This window comes from Rhopalosiphum padi, chromosome 1 (assembly GCF_020882245.1).
Source record: "Rhopalosiphum padi isolate XX-2018 chromosome 1, ASM2088224v1, whole genome shotgun sequence".
Lineage (NCBI taxonomy): Eukaryota > Metazoa > Arthropoda > Insecta > Hemiptera > Aphididae > Rhopalosiphum > Rhopalosiphum padi.
In genome coordinates, this window is record NC_083597.1 from 71,798,037 (window position 1) to 71,815,705 (window position 17,669).

The window sequence follows — 17,669 nt, forward strand, 5'->3', positions numbered from 1 at the left end:
AAACTGTAACACAATCAAGTATTAACACGGAACATTGAAGTCCTAATCTTAATGTATGGCTCATTATATGATTTGGCATAGCCACTCTACGCAGTCTATGCATGTACTTTCATGAAAATATTAAATTATTTCTATTACATTATGTACTATGTAGGTATATTAATTCAGGTCTTAAACTGTATCGAGCATTCCCTTTACCAGGGATCCTGTATTTCTTGTACGACGTTGTTAACGTTGAGGATGTTTATTTACTTTTAACCGCATGTGTTGTCTCCATCTTCTTAATGCATAACGTCATGGAAAATTGAATAATAACGAATAATCCATTTTACTGTAGTCTGTAATATTAACGTTTTAATGTCGATAACGCCGTATGAACTCATTACTCAGTATAATATGGGGTTAGATTATTTTTATTTTGTTGATATATTACTTTTTACCAACTATTGCTTACTTAAAGCCTATAGGTACTGAAATAAATAAATAATAATTACCCACTTTTTCATTTTTAGCCCGTGTACTTTATTTAATTATTTTTCTAATTAGTAGTGTAAATCTACGATTTTAAGACCCGCAAGTCCTAAGGATGTCTCTGTACATTTTCAATAGTTGTATTTTTCGTACCTATAGTCGATACCACTGTATCATAATATACCTTAATATCATACCGATATAAGAAATTTTCGCTTAATGAACGTTATCGATTATTGTAAATTGTCATTATGTACTATGTGCACGTCTTACACTTTCGGCAAGTTGTGTCGCAACACTGCGCACGTGTACACTCAGTCTGCACACTGCGTATATACAAGTGACAAGCCAGGCCACGACGGTGGCTTTTTCCCGCGCGATCCTTTCTGTATAATTTATGACGTTACCGTCGGGGATCGGATGGTTGTTTCTCGACCGCGGTAGTCATACAGCCGACGTAAAGCGATATCAATATTTAAATATTTATAGGTTATTTTATTATTTATGATGAGCAATGACCTTTATCCGTACCTTAGATCATATTACTATACAACCTACCTAGCTTTTTTAATAGGTATTTGTTTATGATTTTTTTTTTGCTCCTATATTCCATAACTGAATATTACTTACGCAAATACTATTAGAATATAACATTCGTCGAAGAAAACACGACGACAGATAAATTTAAATTGCTGACGCCAAACACCTACCTACTAACCCATACGTACGTATAATTGTGTAATGCGTATGTGTGAATGTGTATACATATTATTATGATTGATATTATACGAACATGAATTTTGTACGTGGCACATTTCGATGATGTGTAGTTTTTATTTAATTTTTTTTCGTTGACCTCGTTTTTGAATATTTAAACTATTATTACATTGCGGTATGTTCATATTATTATTGTTTGTTACGTGTTAAATACAAGAGTTGATTTTAACGTAGAGGTTGTCGTCGCTATGATGAAATATTTCGGTTTCATGTTGTTAGATTTTGTTTTCGTTTTCTTCGACAACATATTTTCATACATATTACTTAGAATAAAGACGTTCTCGATAAAATATTAAAATGTTTTCGTTTTGATTACATAAAAGTTGATTGTCTCCGTTTTAACTTCCAGTATTCTAATCTTGAGAAGAATATTTTGTTCTCGTAAACATCACATTATCTTATACTCATAGGCACGTATATCATAACTACGATTAAAGTTAATCTGATCTTATCTATAATCGTGGACATAAAACTAATGAAGTCATAACTATAACAAATTTTACTCGTGTCGATCGTAAAAATATGTTATTGTATTATAATTATATTTGGCTTTAATATTTAGTATATACTTACAATCTACCTAGTATATACTATTGCTTTTTGAATAATGTTAAAGTATACACTATAATATAAGACGTATATTCATAAGATTTGCATATCTGATACCTATATCTATATAGTCAATACTCAATATTATCATGGTACTTATCTAATGTATAGATAAATTTTATATTTATGTGAGAAATTTGAAAACGATTGAACTATACGTTTTAATATGCTGCAGTGCGCAAATATATCATTTATGTGTATAACGACTGAATGTTGATTTTTTTTATGACGATAACGTGGGGGTTTAATGTCGAAATTCGTTAGATTTGCTCTCACTAAAATCAGTCAATATAATTAGTACTCAAAAAAGTGTGGGAAGAGGAAATCCATTATTATTTTTTAATATTTAGAGAAAATCAATACTAATTATTTTCATATTGGTACACTATTTTTGAAACAATATTTGATACTTGTTTGTTATCGCCTCGCCATATAATCGTATAAAATGTATCACCCCCCCCCCCCCATAAATAAAATAAAAACAATATAATAAATAAATAAATGATATATTATTATAATTAGAAAATGTATTATAATTAGAAATTTAAAAAATATGTATAAATGCATACTGGCTATAGGTAATACAGACTTTAGGTAGGTTTAGGTATAATATACTTATATATTATCATTAAAATTAGTTTTATCGTATTAAATGTAATTTTTCGTATTGGTTTGAATGAAGTAGGTAATAAAATATCGAAAGCCAGTAACGTACTAATATATTATAATATGAAATGTAGTTTTCTCATTTTCTAAAATATATATCATCTATTACGAGTATTGTAGGAACAATAACAGCACACGAATGCAACTATATGGTGGGGCGATAATTATCAAATACCTAATATTTTTTTTTTATCCTAAGTACATTAATTTGGTAAATTTTCAAATTCAATTTGATTAATTATACAATTTAATATTATTATGATAGGTACTGCATAAAGTTGTACCTTCTCTTTTGTTATTAGGCAGAATATTAATTGTATGCTGAATAGAGGTCCTATTACTTACTATATATCAATAAAACATAATATAGGAGTATTCGGAGTATCTTATAAATAATAATGTATAATAAAATCATAATACTCCCTTCCTCGTACACCTGTCTACAATTAAATTGAAATGAATCTGACCATAACAATAGCAAACAGTAAACTATAGGTATACAAATAATTTTTTTTAAAAATGAATAGAGGTGCATTTCAATCATTTCATTAATTAAATTTATTTTTAATGTGAATTAATTAATAATTAATTAATACTCGTGTATTATAAATTATTAGTTTGAGAATTGACGGCTGAGGGGCGAGGGTCTGCGTCAAAGTAGGTTGAATTAAATTTTTTCAAGGTACGACTCTAATTTGTTTTAAGTTTAAGAGTCCATCTTTTTTTATTTTTCCAGTTCGAACACTGCAGGTTAAAATGGTTATCCAGCATTTAAAAACTAAATACTATGAGCTACATCCATTAAAATATAAGTTGTTCTAAATATCATGAGTTAGAACTCATGTACTAGGTACGTCAGGCATGTAAATAGGTGCTTATTTGTTTTTTGAGGGTGGGAGTGATCGCTCCTGTCGACACTAAATTACGTGCCTGAAGTACGTGTAACCCATACATTATACTATATTAATTTTATAGTAAATAAACCATAACGTAGAAAAGCGAGAGTAGTTCGTAAATTTATATATAGATTATAGTATGACGGCATTGTATACGAAATAGTCATAGCGTCTTGCAGGCGGTATTGCGTGTTTCGACATTTTATCGATTTTACGTCACGGCCCACAGGGAAATTACGGTCATTATAAACCGTTGGGCAGACCATGTATACCTATACATATACAGTATAGTTTTTACTTACTATATAAATTAGTATAAAATCGTAAATGGTCAGGACAGTGCACGGAAATCAATAACAATTAAACAATAATTCACGACTGATATATAGTGGACAATTTGTGCAACAAGGCTCAATAATATTACAGCATTTGTTTGGCGTGTTGTTATGAAGTGGCCTTTTTTTTGGAGATTTTCGGCGCGAAACGATTTTATACACCGATTTACATTATACTATACCTACAATGGTATGCTTATTGTTTTATTTATTCCGTAGTAATCATTGAGATTATATAGTATATATTATATTATATGCTCTGTAGGTGCTTGTGTACAAACGATTCTTGAAATGCGGTACACTTTTTATACCTATTATATATATATATATTGTATTATTGTTAGTGTACCTACTACCTACATAGTACACTATAGTTTATTGTGACACAAAAAAAAGTGTGCGTGTATACGAATAAACGATTTTGTATCGTCAAAATCTAATCGTATTGCATCTGTGCAAATAGGTATTTTATGATATAAATCGATAACAGGTAGTTTTCGTTCAATCTGTTAAGTCCTATAGGCTATAATACTTATATATGTATAAAGTATAACGTATTATATTACAATGCTTAATAATATACAATAGTTGCCCTAGAAAACGATAAACAAGTCGCAAGTTTGAGTAGACTAAATAGTCTAGATGTAAACTTTCGAATCCGGAAGCTTAATTATATGAAAAAACTAAAAAAGATACGGTACATTCGCGGTAAACGCGTTTATGTAACGCGCATGCGTAAAATTCAAACGCGTGCGAACGTCCACCAACCCCTTCTATAATGTGAAAAGATACTAGCCGCTGTTTCCTGGACTGCACAGCTACGATAACTAAGAATATCGGGAAAGAATTGTATATTATTATTATTATCTCCAATAGTTAAATAGCCTTGACGTCACGTGAAAACTCCCGTTGCAGTTTTCTGCGGCAACGGGTTTAAACGATGTATTTTAACGACAGCGGTGTATGTATACCTATACTCCGAGTACAATCACCGGTCTTGGGCGTATTTTTATATTAAAAAATAACCCAACCGCCATTGGAGAAAATTTTTTCAAATTTGAAAAAGGCTTGACATTTTTATCAATTATCAATACTAAATATATAGACTTCAATTTATTCGACTCGTGTACTGTCTAACACGTAAATATAAAGTAAATAAACAATGAATGATAGGTAAATATTTATTTGAATGTTGTATATATCATATTAATTTCATAAGTTTTTCAAAACAAATTAAATCTTCTGAGGGGAAAGCTTGAAAATATTCTCGGTGGACTTAACACCCTCCCCTAAGTCCCCCTTCCAATCTTCCAATATTCATATTATACCAATTACCCACATGTTTTATATCATCTATATTGTACATTTGTACATAAAAACATTATAAACACATTGCTATATTAGTTAAATACATTCATATTTTATAATGTGCACATTCACTCGTTGATTATTTTATGTCAGCGGTTGTTATGCGCGTGCGTCGCACTGACGCGCGGCGCGGATGAGACGAAACCGTCGTCTGGCTGTTTGTAGAGTTACGTCACTGCCACATTTTTGGCTTCCAGCCCCGAGATTCCGTTTATAAACTTGTGTGTATATATGTTTATATATATTTATGTACGCACTGCAAGTTTTTCGGTTTCCCCTCCCTCCTAGAAATTCTTGGCGCAACCGGGACCCTTTGGACGGAAATAGACGCATATTTAATTATAGAGAGATAGACGGAAAGTCAACCTCGGTCTGGTTTGATATTGTAAGTGCTTTACACCACTATATATGCGATTCCGTTCGTGTCGAAAACGTACCACCCCGTCTACGTATCGGCGCAACAAAAAAAAAACAATATAATATACGTGTATTACCCATAAACATATAGCCCAAATCTAAGTGGTACAAGCACTGATGATATATAAAAAGACATTTCCCTGTGATCGAACGGCGATAGATAAAAAGAAAAATAGTATTATCCTTCATTGAAAATAATGTACTCGTATTAGCCATGTGTTTTTTTAAAGTGACAAATAAAATTGATACCTTAATAATAATAAAATATAAATTGTTATTTTATAAATGAATTTTTTTTTTTTTGAAGGCCTTATTATTTTTGTACTTCAATTTTTCATATTACATAATACAAACCCTCCCAATGAAGTCATTGATAATAGGTATACGAACCTTTTATGTTTATCATGCACGTATGGGACTGATGGCGCGTAGTTATAATTGCGATACACAAACAAAAAACACGTGTGTATGATATATACGTGTTCGACACGTCATGTCAAATATGTGAAACTACACCTCTCGATTCTATAGCTGTATTAATACAGTGTTTATTGGTATCTTTAAAGTGTAAAAAACAATAAACTTGAATTAACACGCGTGCATGCGTGTGTGTTTATTTAGCTATAGCCTATAGGTATATAAGTGTATGTTCGCGCGGTTTGTTTCCTTATACTTTACTACCTACAGTATAAATGATATAGTATCGATTGGGCGCCAAATACATGTTTGGTCGCCCTCCAAAAGTTAGTGATAATTAACAAGTGGGAATACGCTGAGCTCTTGTTTCGTAGCGACACAGGCGCTTCGCGGTCGCCCATGAAGTCTCGCAAGATCAATACGACGCGAGGTCTGTGTTAGCGAATGGGAAAAGGCCGTCATCCTGGGCGAACAATATTTTTATATATATAATGATATATCTTCGGCCGTCGTAATGGCTTTTATCGATTTCTAAGCATTGTGTTATACTACGCATCGATATAATTAGCTTCGGCATCTAGATAGTATATTTCTAGGTATAATATTTATTTAAACCACACATTTCGAGACCAATTGCTTAAACACATGACTAGATGAAACAAAAAATTACGTGATACACAGGATGTTCTGGCATTTGAGTATTTATATATAAATAGGACTTTTGATTCGTAAATTATTTCGTTAATACTTGGACAAAAAACAAATAAGTTTTTTACCCTAACAAATTATTATTTTCATATTTTAAACTTCAAATTATAAGATATTTCTGAAATAATGAATCCATATTATTTTGTGTAGGTAAGAATTTGATATGGCACCCCTTAAATAAAATTGGTACCTAAATTATCGACTTTTTATTGGACATATATTGATGCACTAAAATTGCATACTCAATGCGCCTTGTTATAAAATCCATTTGTTTAAAAACATCATTCTTATCTTATGTAAAATATAAAAGATTTGAATTTAAACTGACAGGGGTTTCCATACACAAGGTTGTTTTGACGAAACATTGCGTTTATTGAAAATACAGTTTATAATAAATATATTATCAATATGCCTTACAGTGGGTGACATGGATGATTTATTAGGAGGGTGACGTCACTGTTATTTATTATAACATATTTCGTATGAAAAATAAAACGCGGGAGTTGTATTTCATATTATATTATATTGATCGACTGAACGTACGGAGAAGGCCTTTTGGTTAGAGGTCAAGCTCCCGGACGTTGCATTGCGAGTTCATTGGTCTCGAATTCTCGAGTGTATGTGTGAGTGTGTTTTGTGTGAAGCTCCGAAATGCGTAAATAATCTTAAAATGTATACGTCAAACGACCTTCGCGGGACGGCCGCGAGAATAATATAATATATAATGGTTTCTATTGTTTAACACGGTTTTACAGTTACACTCACACATATATGCTATAGGTACGCACACAGCATTGTGGTATTTTGCATCGCATTATTGTCATTTTACTCACGGAAACTAGTTATGATAATAATAACTTATATAGTAGGTTTTTGTACATGGTGAATTATCTCCACGTGGTTGACGTCTTCACTCGACGCCCGTCCATTGATAATATAATAATAATATTCCATCAACATCGCGCACGCGTACATAATTTATGTATAATAGTATTTTTGCGAACTGGGTGCGTGCGACCCGATCTACTAAAGTTTTTTACTCGATTAACCTAAACGAACGTATTTATTTTGTCAAAAAATAATATTAAAACAATTGCGTTTTGGCGTCTTGTGTGAAAACGTATGTTATAATACGTATAACATATATTATAACAACTATGTTACTGTTGTTACTCCGTACTCGCGTACACCAACATCACATCGGCTAGTTTTAAAAATACACAGTAATTTAAAAAATCTTCTATACTAGTCCGTTACAATACTTATATATTATATATATTTAAAAGCTATTCTCATATATGATATATTATTACATATTATTTTATTATTATTTATTTGAATTTTAAAGTTTCTCTGAGAATAATATCATCTGAACTTACTATTAATTATATAGTATAATTTGTTAAAGACATGAACAAAATATATAGTCATACGTCGTACACAAATATTACTAAAATTAGTGATTTAACTATTTGTAGATGTCAATATATTTTACATTATTAATTATTAAAGTGTACAAATTAATGTGAATTTATTAATTGTAAAATCAAAAAGATAAAGAAAAACAAAAATGTATAATTCAATTAAATTAAGTTGTGTGGGCGTCCATCACGTTTGAGTTAGTGTATTGAGCGCAAGTTAATGGCTATAGTTTATAAAATCATGCACTGCTAGCAGAATTTAAGTGGTTGAAAAATTGTTTGTTAAATGTTTGATGTATACTCTGTAATTGTGGGTAAATTAAAATCATAGTGAAGAGCCGCTTGCGAATAAGCTGTATAGGTATGAGCATTTTATATTATCCTCAAAATTTTTGATTGAAAAACTTGGATTTTATTTATGAGTCTTAGCCCAATTACCTCAACACATATTATTACTTGATAATATTTTTGAGTTCGCCAAAATATTATGTAATATTTAACCATTTTTTAATTTGCTGCAGGTAGCACTCAATTTGTAAATTACGTATCGTATTAATGTATTTATAACTTTACAAGTATTATTTATACATTTACATTATTATTGTACATATATTATGGACATAATTTATTATTGCCATAAACTATTTTATTTTCATTTTGCATAATTTTTTTCATTTTTTCAGCGACACAATACGCCAAAACATAAATTTACCATGTGAAATATCCGAAGTTACTACAGTGTCTGACCATAACACATTTTCAAAACTGAAGGTAAACCACTTATTTCTAATTAGTACCTACTAAAAAAATTATAATTAAACCATGCTAGAATTGGGGGTACGCAGGAACGGAGCTCCTCTACTATTTTTTTTTTTGTTGCGTACCCTAACTATGTTATTTCACTGGAACGGGGAGACGGCACAAACTTATATCCAAATTAATTTTTATTAAAATATGGATTTCAATTTACGTCAATTATATAACGAATTTTACAATTTTTAATATCAAAATAATAATAATTATTATTTTGTTATCTATTTAAGATATCGAATAATTGAATAAATGATTTATGTTGATCATTATTATTTTTAATAAGTATAAGGTTAGTGAGGGGGTGTGGGGGCTGCGCTCCACGCGTTTGTGTTAAGTAATTGTGCACTTGGAACGCAGTTTTTAAATCGTCGAATTGAGCTCAACTACTTAATTTTTCTCAATTCGAGCACTTAATTTAAACGTAAAACGTTTATATGTATAAACATAATCAATAATACAGACTATTTCGTTTTGTAAAATAATAAAAAACACTGTTCGCTCATTTTTAGGGATCCCAATTTGGTACGAATAATGTAGTCAGTTTGAATAAAGAAATGGTCAAGAACGACTTTGTGAATGCGTCTACGTTGATTTATAAAGCAAAAAAGAAGGCCAGAGAAACTGATTTGTATTTAAAAAAGCTACATGAAAAAGTATTGCCAAGATGTCAGTCTGCAGATATCACAAGTGACATAGTTAAAAGGTTGATTTTTAATTGTATACAAGTATACAACTTTATAAGTATATTATACATATGCTCATTAAGGTGCATTAACATTAAGTCGTAAATTCGGTTTTGGTATACATTTCAATTTATTGAATACACAAGTAAGAACGGTATGCCGAACGCAAGCCAACGGCATTTGTACCATTCAAAGCAGAGCCGTAGTCAGGATTTTATTCGGGGGGGGGGGGGCTGATAAATTTATGTATAAAATACAATTTAAGATTATTGTTGGTCATAGACCATTAAAAATTAAAATAATTTTTAAATTTTCATAATATTTCGAGTGGGCGCAGCCTCCTCAGCTTCCCTAGCTCTGGCTACGCCACTGATGGTTCGAAACGATTCGAATCGGTGCTGATAAGATTAAACTTAATTTTGAATGGGTCAAACTTCGTTTTCTTCAAACTGTTCAAAATTAAACTAGAACCCATTTTTACTCGAACTTTTTTTGAACTGAAAATTTATTTATTTATTTATTTATTTTAATATAAATTAGAAATATAATACTCTAACTGACCTAATTTATACGGAAAATATGGGAACTAAAAAGAAAATAGTATTTTATAGGATGCGTTTATTTATATTTTGTAAGATATTAATTATATCTAGATAAAATAGTAACGATAAAAAACTTTATTTTAATTTTATTATGCATAAATTAAATAAGTGACTTATGTCATATAATAAATTTAATATTAACTTCAATAACATTTATTTTTTAAAAATGTGATTAATTGAAGAAAAAACCCGTGCATATAAGTAATTACAGAACTTATAATTTTAATTAAATGTATGAATAAATAATAGTGTAATTACTGATAATACCTACTATAGCTTATAATTTTTTATAGTTATGGATTTTAGTAATTTTATTATAAATTGAAAATTGAAATTCATTATAATCAATAAACTATTAATTTTTAATCGTGTTTAGAGACATATATGCAGATATTCCATCAAAAATGACACGGAAACTTCAACCTGATTTAAAAGGAAAATTGGTATAGTTAAAAATTTAGTTGATCTATTTTTGTTCATATTTTTTTTTAATTATTAATTTGACTAAAATTTATTTTGATATACATTTTAGGGTAAAAATATCCATACAAATAATGAAAATCCAAAAATAATTTCGAAACCTAAGTCTTTAACTCAAGAAAAACGTGTTCATTTTTACAAATCTTCTGGAAATTTAGGTAATATGAACAATCATCATCAAAATCTTCACAACTCTTCTGAATCAACTGAACTGTTACTAAAAAATGTCTGCCAAAACAACGTTAGTATAACGAACGTGCATTTTGAGGATAATATTTCCGATGGAAAAAATACTAATGATTGTAAAGTAAACAAATTGACGGTGCAGCGAATTCCTTGTGTTAATTTAAAACCTGATCTAGTCACTCAAAAATTAGCTAACATTCAAATAAAACCAGATAATAAAAATCTATCACGGTAATACAATATTAATAATATTATTCTTAACACATTGACGGGCAGTGAGAATTATTAAAATTATAAAAAGCATGTATTTTTTATAGTTCTGCTATAGGTATAGGTAGTGCTATTATTGCAGTAAATTGTAATTTTACTTGTAATCTATTTCTATGTATATTTATTTTTTTCTTCTACGGTTTCCGGAAAGTACCAAGTTCCCATCATAATTATTCATTAATTAAATAAAGACATATTATTAAATAACGATTAAAAAACAACATTTGTTTATAATGTAATTATTTTAAGTAACTTATATCAGATGTCATGATTTATTTTTAAAGTTCCTTGCAATGTCACTTTGTGCAGTTTTGGGACTGTCAAACTATCTCATATAATATTGTACCATTGAAAATTCAACTATATTAGAGCAGTAGTGTCCATTTCGATGGGTGTTTTTAGTACTATACTATATCAATACTCGTATTATTTAAAAGTATTCCAAAGCGTCACTTATCAGCAATACTGCTATGACAATATAGTTACTTATTCTTGAATGTCCGTCAATGCGTTAATTTAAATTAAAACATTTTATTAATTCATTTTTTTTTTCAAATATTATATTTAGTAATTATAAACCAAATGTGGCCTACCAAGAATTCGCTTTTGGATTAGAACCGGAAACTTGCAAATGCCATTCAGTAGTTCAACCAAAAATATCTAATGACAAAATAGTTGCTCGTCATGAAATACGCAAAATTATTTGTGGAATGTTAGATAATATGTCTAAACATCCTTTAAGCGATCAATTAATTAGTCAATTACAGAAAATAATAATCACTATGGAAGAAACAAAACCCTTGGAGTTTAACGGTTCAAGCGAAGTAGATGATCTTATTGAAGAACACAGTATGGTTGGTTTTAGTGAAGAAGTCATAAAAAAAAGAATATTGGATATAGCCGATAATTTAGTAGAGAACGTCAGTGATGATAACATTGGTAACTAATAAAGATGTTAAAAAATGTAATATTTTTTTTTTTGTAATATCTAATAAAAAATAATTTTATAGGTTTTTCATTTGACCAAATGTCTGTAGAAATTGAAAATAGTTCTCGTCAAGTGTTAAAACGACTAACTAAAATTAAAAACACCATTGTGGCTTTGAATCCATTGGTAGAATTTCCAAATTTGTCCGCAGATAATAAACTTGATGATACGGCAACACATGTTCACGAAAATCTTACAAATCATCATCCTAACAATATTTTAATCTCAAAAGGTAAAATGTTGATAATTGATATAACAATGTTACGAACTAATATTAAAATAGGTACCTAATAAATAACTTTTTTCAATTTTTTTATTTTTACAGATCATCATGATATACCATCAACAGAATCAACTGGATGTGTCAGTATAAAAGATTTTTTGTGTCGTGGTTATAATTTCTCAAGTTTGGAAATGTAAGAATCTTGAAATCTATGTCATTGTTATTATACCCATTTATTTAATTGTGTATTTAGGTTCTATATTACATATAATAATATTTTATTTTAGGTTTAAAAATTCATCAATTATAAAGGAATATGGTTCTCAAATTACATTATGCTCCAACAATAACATAAATCAAAATCAAAATATATTTAAGACTCAAAATGATTTGAACAATCAAAACAACATATCTCAATTAAAAGTAAAAAATGTGTACCAATGTGTGTGTGTGTAGTATTAAACTATTTTAATTATTAAATCAAATAATATTTTAGTAAAGACTAAGACGTCTAAAACTTAAAAGTTTCCATAGGTTTTCTTAATTTAGTAAATAACAGTGTAGTAGACTAGTAGTTAGTTACCAAATACTAAGATTAGCATATATAAGTCTATAACGGAATGCTTATGGATATTTTTTTAATAACTTATTTATTATAGTTAACATATTTTATAAATTTTGAAATATTTCTTAATATTTACATGACATTGAGAATTGTATTGCCAAAATTCATACCAATAAATAGTTACTACAGCAGCAAAAATCTTATTTGAATTAAAAATTATATAAAAAAAAAAAAAAATCTATAATTTTGCACACTATTAGTAGCATTAGCAACTATTCCAATTGAACATCAAATCACTGATGATCTGGACATTAATGATATAATATGAATGATAAATCTAATATTTGATTCTTTAAAAAAGGGAGATTTAAATATTAAGAAATATTCCTTTTCATCTATTTTTACATAATTGTATGTATTGTAAAATTGACCTAATCTTAAAGTGACACTTGGTCCTTTTTATAATATCCGCAACAGAATTCATATCAGAACTCAATCCAACACTTGAAACATCACAAAATTTGTAATTATTAGTATTAAAATATTGTAAAGAAATGAAAACAATTTACTATAGATTTATAGTTGCATAAGCATATAACAACTAAAAAGCTAATGTTAATATTTGATAATAAAAATTTACTTTAAAATGTTGTTTTAGATCTAATACATTTGCAGGATCCACACAAGATGCATATTATGCAAAATGTGTTTTTACATTGAGCTCTAACTTGTTCTAATTGTCTTGTTCCTTCATTAACTGTTTCCTAAACTGATTCTTTTAACTACCGCCTAGTAGTACCCAGCTCAGAAAAAAATATACCACAAATCCAACTCAATGATAACAAATCAAAGTTATACTATTATTTAAAGTATTCTTATTTATATGGTTTAAAAATTACTATAAAAATATTTATTATAGTTATGTTTATTTGAATTAAATCAGTGTATCTTAAAATTGTTAACTATATTTTTAGAAGCATCAACTAAAATTCAAAAATAAAATACAAAACCAAAGTACATTATTTGAACATTCTGTATCATCTCAACCTCAATCAAGCCATTCAAGTATAATATTAAATCATCAACTGAAACCATCTGATGATGAAAATCAAAATAATTACGTAAACAATTCTATTTAATATTTTTTTAATTAATAATTTACCAGAGTAATGAGTATCAAGTCTAATCATAGGCGCAATTAGAGTAAACAATTTGGGGGGGGGGGCTTCAGCCCCTCCCATATATATTTCAATCACTGCCTCTCAGGGATAATATTTTGTTTATTGATAATGATAAACAACTGTGGCGCGCTATAATAATTACAGTCTAGACTATAGACGTAATAGACATATCTAAGAACGTGATTATAATATTATTACTAAAAATAAATAATAAAAATGTATTTTATTCATTTTTTCAGTAGTAATCACATTTTTTTTTTATTTATCAATATAATAATGTAAAGTTCTGCATGGCTTTTTTTCTTTGGGGGGGGGGGCTTTGAATATTTTTGAGAAACCTTAGCCTCTCCAGCCAGCCCCTTCCCTTAATTGCGCCTATGAGTCTAATACTAATAGATGTATTAAAATATGAAAATTTTAAATAGAAAGATAATGATATAACTACGACTTATGTATATGATTTGGAAGCTGAAAATAGTTCGAAGATAAATTCAGATATAAATAGAATTAATAAAACCAATGATGACTTGATATTAACTAGTAAGTTTTTATAATTTTTTCAAAAAACTAAAAACAATTTAAAAATTATTTATTTAGAAAACAATCAATTAACTAAATATGAGAAGGATAGAAACACATTAGAAATTACTACAAATGGTGAACATTTACCGATCAATGATACCAGTAAGGATTATAGTAGTCTAAAATCAAATACACAAGATTGGCAATTAAATTCTTTATCAATTGCATCATCGATATCTAATAATTATCAACAAACCAATAAAGTTCACTGTATAGACAAAAGAACACAAAGTTCTGATTCAACTACTTCTTCAATGGTAATAATAAATTATATAATTATGTTTAAACTTTATTTAATTTTATTACCTATACGACTAAAAATAATAAAAATAATTATATACCAGTACCAATTACTATTTGTACAACTTGGATATTAAATAAAAGTTTTAATTGAATTTTTAATAAATCTTGGAATTTAAAAAAAAAATGGTAATTAATTGAAAATTGTAGGTTCTATTTATTCTTAGTCTATTCATGTTTAATATTTCCATAGTCATTAGTTTTTTATTTATATAAAAAAATAAAATATAAAATTAAAATTTATACTTTCATAATGTTTTATTATAATAATATTATAATGTTTAATTAATGGTTGTGCAATAATAATAACAACTAGAGTTCTGACTTTAATGCTCTAAAGCAGTAATCGGCAACCTTTTTGGACTTATGGTACACATGCACGAATTAAAAAGATTTAGCGGGCTGGAAAAAATAAAAATTGTATATTCTTAAATTAGTTATTATGGAAAAAAAATACTGTCTAAATTTTAAAAACAATGAAATGTATAAAAAAAAATGTTGTCATTCTAAAATTTAAAACTGCCGGTGCCGACCACTGCTCTAAACAATCTCAAAAACGTCTCGATAAAATATTATTTATGCACTAAAAAAATGACTATTCAAAAAATAATAAAATATTTTAAAGTAAAGTATTATATTATTTATATTATTAAACTTGTCTAAATGGTAGCATACTATATAGCACAACTATATAACACTATAATAGTACAACTCATTGCAATTAATTTCATTTACTGCAACTATTGTCTTCATCATTAAACGCAAAGTGCACAATTTTGTTGACAAATAACAAAAAATGTCTTAAAAAAAAAACTTAAAAATCAAAAAAGTTAATGAAATGCAAAAAATATCTAATAATAGTTGCGTTTTTTATTAAATAAAAATAAATAATTATTTTTAATGGAAAAAGTTAAAAATGACTTAATAAATTTGATTAGAAGTAAGAGTGTCTCGTTGCATCTCTCTAATTTATCCTTTACTCCTATATAAAGAATTTAGCATCAATATGTATAAATAATTACAATGTTGATGTAAACATTGTAAACCATGTTTTATGATTTTGTGAAATATTAAATATTAATATTTTATTATTATATGATGTTAACATAGATTTCATTGAAACAGTCTACTCAAGAAGTTGAAAGTGAAGCAGAAAGTTTAACTAGTCTTGGAGAAGTTAACTATTTTTCTAAATGATCCACAAGGTACTCGTCAGCTGGAGAAGTTAAACATAAATAAATACTTTAATTTGATTCAAAAGTTCAAAAAAATAATTATGATTTACATTTGAGTGTTAGAAGTATGATTTACTTCACATAAAATATACCAATTATTACTACTATTTTTATATAATATGAAAAATTATTAAAAAAACAAAAAGTTATTTCTTTGTTTATACAATTTAATATAAATAATATAATAATATAATTTCAGAAATATATATCTATAAAAATTTTATAATTTTTGTTAAAAATTTAATATTTAAATCAAGGTTTAGAATAAAGGTTTAATTATAAAAATACTTTTTTTTATAATATACAACATTAATAAATCATAATTAATGTTTTATCACAGACCATATGAAATATGAAAATATTAAATAATATTATATAATATAAATTGTGGTATTATTTTAACATTTTTTCTTATCAGCCATCAAGTAAGAATGTTTTTAAGTAAATGAAATGTGCTAATTGAGATTGTTCAATTGTACTTTGATTTTTTTTTTAATTAATGTCGAATTCAGAATTATACAAGAAGTTTATTAATGGGATCAGCCATGAGCCACTAAAGTATATTTAAAGAACAATTACAATACCTAACTAAATTTAAAATACCTATCTATATTTATAAGTATAAAGCACGGATTACTATGCAATTGCATATTTTTGGAATTTGTGAATTTTTTTTTACACATTAACATTGCATGTTTTTATATATTTTTACAAAATTCAAAATATATTGTATATTGAAGAAAAAATCTAAAAAAGTATCTAGAAAAATTAAAAATATATTTTGTAGGCACTAAATAGTAATGCAAATATGATAAAAATATATATAAATATATATAATATATATATATTATACCTACAATACTTAGTTGCTTCAAATATGTTCAAACAATTTCAGTTGATGTTGAACAATTGTTCACAGTCTAAAAAATATGTTAACAGATAAATTGTACAGCTTTACTAAAGAAAAACTGGAAATGCATATAGTTATTTATTTTAATAATAAATATAATTTTAAAAATATATTAATTTATTCAAAAAATTCTCTAAAAAAATGTTTTTTTCATTCAGTTTATACCTTATTGATTATTATTATTTAAGTTGTTAAATTTGTAAATAAAAAAATTGTTAATTTTTTTACCATAATTAATTTTAAAAAAATTCTTGCATATTTTTACAATTTGATTGCATATTTTGATACTTTTTAGTGAATAAAAATCCGCGTTCTATTTACAAGTTATAATTGTATAAAATTTATGTTGAAGATTACTTAAACACAGTGGCAGTGTCAATATTTTTTATTGGGGGGGGGGCTTATTTTCAGGAAATTGTTACTAAAAATGTTTTAGGTATATTGCTAAATAAATAATCAAAAATTATACCTATTTTATTATTATTACAAATGTACTACAAATTTCCTCCGTTTTCTTTTATTTGTATGTAACAATACATAACTTTTTATTTTTTAATGTATGCGAT

General features: G+C 27.4%; 1 protein-coding gene across 1 annotated transcript in view; it reads left to right on the top strand.

The window, feature by feature from the left end:
• Positions 1 to 16,419, top strand: part of LOC132918012 (putative uncharacterized protein DDB_G0286901) — an 81,788-nt gene extending 65,369 nt beyond the window's left edge. Inside the window, exons 4-15 of the mRNA XM_060979061.1 lie at positions 8,769 to 8,856; positions 9,408 to 9,601; positions 10,560 to 10,626; positions 10,716 to 11,080; positions 11,688 to 12,058; positions 12,130 to 12,339; positions 12,433 to 12,523; positions 12,618 to 12,753; positions 13,870 to 14,016; positions 14,502 to 14,616; positions 14,674 to 14,915; positions 16,069 to 16,419. Of these exons, the coding sequence (XP_060835044.1) occupies positions 8,769 to 8,856; positions 9,408 to 9,601; positions 10,560 to 10,626; positions 10,716 to 11,080; positions 11,688 to 12,058; positions 12,130 to 12,339; positions 12,433 to 12,523; positions 12,618 to 12,753; positions 13,870 to 14,016; positions 14,502 to 14,616; positions 14,674 to 14,915; positions 16,069 to 16,155 (2,113 nt within the window). The 3' untranslated portion in view covers positions 16,156 to 16,419. The remainder of the gene's footprint in view (positions 1 to 8,768; positions 8,857 to 9,407; positions 9,602 to 10,559; positions 10,627 to 10,715; positions 11,081 to 11,687; positions 12,059 to 12,129; positions 12,340 to 12,432; positions 12,524 to 12,617; positions 12,754 to 13,869; positions 14,017 to 14,501; positions 14,617 to 14,673; positions 14,916 to 16,068) is intronic.
• Positions 16,420 to 17,669: the final 1,250 nt, after the last annotated feature.